An 8816-nucleotide genomic window follows, 5' to 3' on the forward strand; every position below is an offset into this window, starting at 1 on the left:
GTAGCAGGGAAATGGTGAACCATTTAACAAAAATTGATTTTACGTTCCGTGACCGTGAATGAGTATGGACTACAACAGAAGTATTGGTTGTTTCTCATACACAATAAGTTCAACCCAAAATACCAGATTATTGATTACATTATTGTTTATAATAATAATACTATTACCTAGTACACAAAACGTATTTCTTCCATTTTAATTCATTTCGAATACAAATTAAATTTCATAATTATTAATTGAATCAAAAATAGTTCAGGTAGGAGAAAAACCTGTCAGTCAACCAGCGCGTGTTCGTGGGTGTTGGTACGTGGGTCCGCGGCTGCAAGCTGCGTGCTTCCAACGGAGGACAAACTTCCCCTGGATGTCGAAATCCCATTTATACTCGTACCCTTGTGATTGGTCGCAAGTAGTTTCCGCGTAGACAGACACCGTTCGGAACGTACAACACGTAGTCACTCGTTTACCGCGCTCTCTGTCTGCTTTCATTCATACCGTCATCGCAGAAGGTAAAGGTGTCTGCATAAACTGTCCGACATGGCAGGGTACATCAGATGTCTGGCCTCCGTCTCCAGAGCTGCGACCACCACCGCTCTGTGCAGCAGAAGTCCTGCTGTGCTGCTGGCGTCTACCGGGACCGGCAACCAAAACCAGCAGCAGAACCGAAACTGTGAGTCGTCATTAATACGACGTGTAGCCGGTGTGTTTTTAATCTGGTGCTTGATGTTATGCAATCTCTATGTTAACAATGCAACCACAATAAAGCCCACACATTGTTACTAAAGACAGAAAAGGGACATGATTTTTCATATCAAAAATAAAAGATATGGGAGAATCATAGAGGGAGGTGTTGAATCTAAATAAATGCAAAGTGCTATGGTGTGGTGAAAGGTCATGGTGTGTGAAAGGTACTGCTTACAGTAAACAGGATATGTGTAACAGGTAGGTAGCTAAATAAATATCCACTATATCCAATATCCAAATATCCACCGACCTCCTCTTGCGTCACACTGTTATTTCAAGATAGTTCAAATGGGCCTTGTTGAATGTTTGGTGGCAGAGGAGTTCAACCACACCACAGTACCAAGCTGAGGTGGTCCTGCACCAATTTCCTATTAATGACAACAACAATAACAGATGTTTTGGAATATCCACAGCAATTGCGTGTTTGTGTCTGGTTGCAGATGCCACCAAGCGTATCCTGGTGAACAGCCCTGTGGTGGAGATGGACGGAGACGAAATGACCCGCATCATCTGGGAGTTCATCAAAGAGAAGGTACCGTCTTACTATTATTACTCGGTTATTATTTGTTCAGCGTTTTATGGACTAGTATGTCCGTTGGAACCTTTTTATTACCGGGTGAATAAAGGGTGCAATTGTCTCGGTGCAGCCTACTGGACTTTGTTATCAGAATGTAATAAAATCGTGTCACAGAGGCTAACATTTAGATGGGGTATTAATAACAGCACTGCACTTACTAGAGTAGTGGTTCCCAACCATTTAAATGAGGTGTAGCACTATGGTCAAATGGTCACAAAGACCTTTCCCGGACCACCTCATATGCAAACAAAGAAAAGGAACCCTTTGTACACAATTACTTGTGCAAAAAGCAGGGAATCAGTGGGAAACAGTGGAAAGAAAAAGTCTGCAACGCTGGTTAATGCTACCAGTGTGTTTATTTAGCAAACACAAACTAACTCAAAACATCAATGGAAAATATAACAATGGTTAACATGATGGAATGGACAAAGCAATATATATTTTTTTTAATAATAACAAGCCATATAAATAATAATATAAGCCACTAAACTAAACACTAAACATCATTTTAATATATTTATAAAAAAATATCCATATATCTTTTTGATATGATTGTAAATGTGTCTATTTAAACAAAAATCTATTTGACCAGTGGCTAATAAAGTCTAGGACTGTAATGTGGGTCACAGTGTGTGTTGTAATTTTGCTACTACTGGAAGTGGTGCTAAATCCTCCCTCTGCTTTTTAAATCATGCTGCTTCTCCCTGAACACAGCTCATCCTATCCAATGTGGAGGTGGAGCTCAAGTACTTTGACCTGGGTCTGCCCTTCCGCGACCAGACCGCGGACCAGGTGACTGTGGACTCTGCCCTGGCCACCATGAAGTACAACGTGGCGATCAAATGCGCCACCATCACCCCTGACGAGGCCAGGGTGGAGGGTAGGACCCGGGCCGCAGCTAGCTGCCTAGCCAGCACCACCACAGACACTACTCATGTTCCACCGCCTCAATCATTGAATTAGGCTTCTACTGTCGAGGTCGTTATGCTGCCATTATGTCTGTCCATTAAGGCACCCGTTGCACTCCGAACCATCCCTCACTCTACGTACCTTCAAGGTTGCTTCCTTGATAATTAAGGGAGTGGCCTTTGAGGTTAGGGGGGTGTCATCAAATGAGGTCCTTCTGGCTGTTATTGTGATTAAGGGCAATACAAATAGAATTTACTTCATATGACTCTATATACCCGATTTGACTATATACTGTTTATATGTCACCCGGTGTGCTTATAAACCTGTAGGGTTCAGAGTTATGTTTACCTTACTAGGTCACACCGTCAACCCACCCTACCCTCTTTGGCATCCAGACACGCCTTGGAGTTATAGAATGTTGCTTATGGACCCATAGTTCTGGTTACCATGATAACTGATATTTCTGACTCACACACACACACACACACACACATACATACTGATTATATACTAAAGTCTCTCTCTATCTTCAAAAATACAACATTCAATGTCAGAATGGTAACTTTAGTTTGTAGTGTAGTATGGCATGAGGCTAGCATTAGTTAGTGAGTCATCATTAGTTATTTTGGTTATGTAGTTATTATTCCAATATAACTCCAATGATAGACAAATAATGTGCCAGATTAATCCCTTGTGCACTACCTGAATATGTTAATATACATTTTAGTAATGTACGTGTCATGACTGATGTCAATAAGCCAGCTCTGCATGTTAGTCTGTATGTAAGTCTTCCATCTGGATGTTCCTGACGTCCCCAGAGTTCAATCTGAAGAAGATGTGGAAGAGCCCAAACGGAACCATCCGGAACATCCTGGGCGGCACCGTGTTCCGTGAGCCAATCATCTGCAAGAACATCCCCCGTCTGGTTCCTGGTTGGACGCAACCAATCACCATTGGCAGACATGCGTTTGGGGATCAGGTATTAAATGTACCCCAGAGTTTAAAGGGCAACACAAAAACGTCTAAATTCGATCAAATGCAATTCTGATGGAATCTCTTGATCCTCTTGTCTCAGTACAAGGCCACGGACTTCATCATTGACAAGCCCGGCAAGTTCAAGATGATTTTCATCCCCGCGGACGGAGAGAAGGAGAAGGAGTGGGAGGTGTACGACTTCCCCTCAGGAGGCTGTGGAATGGGAATGTACAACACTGACGAGGTCAGCACCACCGGATTATTGAATCAGGATCATTCTCCTAAGCCCACTGTTACCTTTTATCCACCTGCACTTTGTACACACTTTCTCCCAGCAGTAATTTCCCCTAATATTTTCCAAATCAGTTCAGAATTTGTTTTGCCTGCTGAGGGTTGCGGGGGCCTATTTAATAACGTCTCATGAGAGAAAAAAGACTCAAGGCCCCAATCTTAATGTCCATTGAATCTGACGTTCCTGTTCTGTTCTGGGGACTTCACAGTCTTTGCCTTCGAATGCGTGGAGCGTCGAAGCACCTGAAGTCGCACTGGGTCTGGCTCTTAAAGTGTCTCTGTGTGTCTTTCTGACTGTGGCTGTGTGCGTAGTCCATCACTGGGTTCGCTCACAGCTGCTTCCAGTACGCCATCCAGAAGAAGTGGCCCCTCTACATGAGCACCAAGAACACCATCCTGAAGGCCTACGACGGCCGCTTCAAAGACATCTTCCAGGAAGTCTTCGAGAAGTAAGACATGGTTTGAGGAAATGGATCAACCTGTTCTGGGTCCAGTATACAGGTTCAGGACATGGCTTGAGAAATCTCATTTTCTTAATCTACATTTTTGTCGTGGTAGATATGTGTGAGAAATACACAAAAACGTAGGTCGAAATGACAAGCTTTTTGGTTGTTGGTTGTATTTACATAGTCTTCCTCCATGAGGTTGTGTTCAACATCCTTAGTTTCATGAATATAATCTTCCTCCCTTTCCCAGCAACTACAAGCCAGAGTTTGACGGGCTGAAGATCTGGTACGAGCATCGGCTCATCGACGACATGGTGGCCCAGATGCTGAAGTCATCCGGGGGCTTCGTCTGGGCCTGCAAGAACTACGACGGAGACGTGCAGTCGGACATCTTGGCTCAGGGTAGGTGTTCAGCTCTCGTGCCTGTTTCCTCCTAAGATCGCAATACAAGCAGGAAAACTGGTAGTTTGTTAGAACCATGCAGATTTGCAGTTCTTTGACAACTGGTGCCACTCTGAGGTTTAATATGAACAAAGGAATTAAAGATATCGTCACGGTTCCAAAAAGTTGTTCAGAAACGCAGGCATACAGGCACAGTTACATAGCAGCATGCATGTATTTATTTTTTATTATTCCATTTTTATTTTTAACTCTAACTCTCTTTAACTATAACTCTAAAAAAGCGAACAAATGTAGTTACATTACATTGTGCAATTAGGTCATAAAGGGAAATGCTATGTAGGCACCCTGGCACCAATCAGCATGAGGCTGTCTGTCACACATCAAGATGTATGATGTGTGACAGACTGCTCAAGGCACATGCTGAGGTTGCTGAGGATGCACAAGGTTTTCAATCAGCACGCCGCAAGTAGCGCTGGCATATCATGTTGTGTATTCCCCTTGTGATGCATTTGCATCACAAGGGGAATATGGTCTTGACATAAATTTGCTTTATAATTTCACAACATGAAAACAGTCTTTACTTTGATACTTTATACTTTCCCCACACCTTAATTATTTGCGGGTGCCAGTTGCTGGTTCTTGCTTTAGTGCTTCTAATGAACATTTGGAATGCGGCAGCAAGTCGGGTTATTTGTTTGTGTTCCCAAACCCAAAACCCAATTCCCAAATAAATGAGTTATCAAAGGAAAGAGTAAGGGTGCAAAGCAAGCATCCAAATGGCTCAATACTTTGATTTGAAAGACCAATTGGTTATACTCAAATGCTCTGTGTGTGTTCATGCTAACTTTCGTGTTGATTTATGGCACTTAGTGCCTCAATAGTGCCTTGATGACTTATTGCTTATTCAGCTCGCCATTAGGGGGCAATGTTAAACAATTTACATTTTCTTTAAATATCCAAAAAGACACAAAAACATGCCATCCCATCTTGAACCTACTGTAACTACTTACTCTGTGTGTGTGTGTGTGTGTGTGTGTGTGTGTGTGTGTGTGTGTGTGTGTGTGTGTGTGTGTGTGTGTTCAGGCTTCGGCTCTCTGGGTATGATGACGTCAGTACTGGTTTGTCCCGACGGGAAGACCATCGAGGCGGAGGCAGCCCACGGCACCGTGACCAGACACTACCGAGAACACCAGCTGGTAAGACCACGCCTACACCCTGAGCCTTACCACTAAACCTATACCCTGAGCCTGAACCTAACAACTAAACCCTAACCTTTAACCCCGACATTTAACCCTAACTTTTATCCTACCCTCTAGCACTGACCCTAACCCTAGGTTCAGAAGAAAGTGTTGCATGGTGTAAGATTGAAGTAGTGTGTTATTTAACAGGCACACATTAAGTAATGTGTGCGCTCATGGTGTTATCAGATGCGCTGGATATGAGCCTAACATCACACTCATTATGTTTGCATAAAGAGTATGAAATGACTTGTTACTACCATCCTTTATGAATATTTACCAAAGTATTATGTGATCATCACCAAAAGAGGAAAAATGTATTCTATATGGACCATTGGATGGATAGCTGTCATGTAATTGTGTATGCTCAATGTTGTGAAACTAATGGTGGATTATGACACATAAAACCATGTAGAGTCATGTGTACAATGCTTGTTTGTAGACAGTATGGTTAAGATGAGAGAGTGGTCTACAAATGTTTCATTACTATAAGAATAACCAGCATAAAGTGATTGGTTACAGTTATAATGCACAACATTTCTTTCTTCTGTATTTAGGGCAAACCAACGAGCACCAACCCAATTGCCAGCATATTCGCTTGGACCAGAGGACTGGAGCACAGAGGCAAACTGGACGGAAACCAAGATCTGATCAAGTAATACACACTTCTACATATTAACTACTACATCACAGGATCCACCTCACCATCCCTCCCTTCACCCTGTCACCCTGCGAGGCTCCGTGCTGGTGGTCATGGTGCCCTGCTGTCTGTTGACCTGTAGGTTCTGTCAGACTCTGGAGAGGGTCTGTGTGGAGACTGTGGAGAGAGGCGTGATGACCAAGGACCTGGCCGGCTGCATCCATGGTTTGGCCAAGTACGTTTTCACCATGTGTTTTCTGATCATATATATTGTACACTCTGTGTATGTGTAATATATGTATGTGTAATCTAAATGTAATCTATATCCAGAGATAGAGATGGATAGATATAATTAATGAGATGCGTTGTAGGTGGGGTGAATACCATGTTCCATTCCATGTTGTGATATTAATGTGTAAGTGATGTTTTTAATGAGCACATGAAACGGCTTGGGCTAGATTGTTGGATATGGGTGGTGTTTTTTGGTTTATGGTTTGGAGTTTGAAGGTTGGGGATTAGGAATTGGGACTTCGATTTTTGTTTTGTAGAGTTTTGGCTCAGGGTTAAAGGTAGTGTTTGGAATGTTAGTGTTTGGAATTTAGGGGCCTGTGGTTTTGGTGGTCATATTTCAGTGTGGGATAGGGTTAGATTTGTGTTCTGTAATAATCCCAACGCTGTGTCTTCCCAGCTGCAAGTTGAACCAACACTACGTGACCACCTCAGACTTCCTGGACAACATCAGGACCCACCTGGACAAGGCTCTGGGGAAGTGAAGCACCAGAGAGCCCCGCTCAGACAGACACCTCCTTTTGTAATGTTTATGGCCCTTGGGTTGGTCATTTCTCGCCAATTTCAAGAAGGAAAACATTACTTTTGTGCCATGTTAAGGTTGTTTCACACTACAGCTCAAGCTGAGAGAGCATCCCTTTTCCACCCGTGTTAATCAATGAGCCCACGCACACGGTTTGGAGTGGAGGTGGATTGCAGAGCGGAGCGAAGAGCATGTATTTTCCGGACTGGATCAGCTGATCAATTGAAATGCTCTAGATGGAACGTCCACGTGGGTAGGCCTCCAGTGTGAAGACAAGAGCCTCTGCTCTCAATTGAGTTGTGGTGTGCAACGGGCTTTAGCACTTTTACATCATGTGATATCTGTACCCCTACTCTCCAATTGCTATACACAATTGCCTTTGTATTGCCTTTGCATCTGTGTATAACTTATTGCTACACACTGGAATGCTTTTCTATATAGACCAGTCTGAAAAAATAAGTAAAGGTAATATTTAATTTGTTATAACGATGACAAATTGTGTTTTTATTATTGTACTGTAAATCTTAGCATCTGTAATTTAAACTACCTGTATTCTATATTGTACCAATACACATCTTACTTGATAAGCCCAATTAAGTCATTAATGGTCATAACATATCGTTTCCTTGTTGTCAAACACCTTGTTGTCAAATAAACACACAGGGAAAATGTTATCCAACTTGCCAGCAGAGGGCGTCCGAGAGACTTTGTTAGTGATGGATATGGTTTGTTACATCACATCATGGTCATCACCATAGATGATGTTGGAACAGTTTGTGCTAGTTAGGGTCCCAGACTCTTCTGCCTTTTATAATTTGATGGGCATCGTGAATATAATTTCCCAATCCTATAGCGTAGGCCTACTGATCGTAGGGCCTACTAATCCTTGGTAATTTATTGGAGGCAAGCATTGTAAAACTACTTTCTGTAATTAACTTTATAGTGTCACTTTGTTCTGAAATCTCACAACTGCTAGCAAATTGATGTGCTGTGGAATCTATTGGCCATTTGAATCAATACAATAAGAAAAAAACATTGAGTTATTTCCACCTAGTCTAAGATACCCTATATCCATCAAACCCCTGACATAGTAGTTAAATCATGGAACACATCTGGTCGGCCCACATTGATTGGCTGGCTGATGTTTAAAGGGTGATTGGTTAAAGCCGAGACCACATTGAACCCTCTTGCTTCTGGGGTTTCCAGAGTGAGATAAAATCATAATACATGGCTCAGCCTTAATGAGACCTTTTACACAGCACAGCTGGCAAGGTATTGGGGTGAAACAAACTGATTGGGGATTCAATTATTTACTACAGTGCTTATTATTCAATTACCTTAACAAGCTGAGCATTATCCATGACAGATTTCTATGTTTGTTACTTGTTTTCATATTTGGCACCATGTGGGGTCTGTTCTTCCAAACAGGACATGGTTATAGTCAGGGATCTAGCAGTCCGACCTGAGACTCATGAAGACCCAATTAAACATGACAAAATAAGAGCCATGCTCAAATTAATGATGCAGAAGATAATAATGAATATTGAAAATCAATACGGATATATCAGTAGTCTTTATTGTTAATGTCTTGGATGATTTGACACTAATCCAAATATGGATGAAAATGCAGACAATTTCCTAGCCTAGCTTTGAGTATAAATAAAACATTAAATTGTAAAATGTTATATCACCCAATAAAAGATGTGTATTTGTAATTGCATTTGCTTCCATCCAATGCTTTGACTCTTGATAAAGTTTGAGTTGGATGTATAATGTCCACCCTGTT

General features: G+C 42.0%; 1 protein-coding gene across 1 annotated transcript; it reads left to right on the forward strand.

Moving 5' to 3' along the window:
* The first annotated feature begins 390 nt into the window (after positions 1-390).
* On the forward strand, positions 391-8750 carry LOC311356428 (isocitrate dehydrogenase [NADP], mitochondrial-like). The gene is made up of 11 exons (XM_084476205.1): positions 391-667; positions 1182-1273; positions 2033-2198; positions 3046-3206; positions 3303-3446; positions 3806-3942; positions 4190-4341; positions 5425-5537; positions 6137-6234; positions 6362-6454; positions 6908-8750. The coding sequence occupies exons 1-11, from the start codon at positions 535-537 to the stop codon at positions 6990-6992; spliced, it is 1374 nt and encodes a 457-aa protein (XP_084332331.1). The 5' UTR covers positions 391-534; the 3' UTR covers positions 6993-8750.
* Positions 8751-8816: the final 66 nt, after the last annotated feature.

Source organism: Micromesistius poutassou (assembly GCF_964030765.1).
Source record: "Micromesistius poutassou genome assembly, chromosome: 12".
Taxonomy (NCBI): domain Eukaryota; kingdom Metazoa; phylum Chordata; class Actinopteri; order Gadiformes; family Gadidae; genus Micromesistius; species Micromesistius poutassou.

Excerpts from the sequence above, each read along its gene's own strand:
- LOC311356428 (XM_084476205.1), top strand. The coding sequence starts at position 535 with ATGGCAGGGTACATCAGATGTCTGGCCTCCGTCTCCAGAGCTGCGACC. Across the intron at positions 3,207-3,302 it reads GACATGCGTTTGGGGATCAG|TACAAGGCCACGGACTTCAT; the intron begins GTATTAAATGTA and ends CTCTTGTCTCAG. Across the intron at positions 6,235-6,361 it reads GGAAACCAAGATCTGATCAA|GTTCTGTCAGACTCTGGAGA; the intron begins GTAATACACACT and ends GTTGACCTGTAG.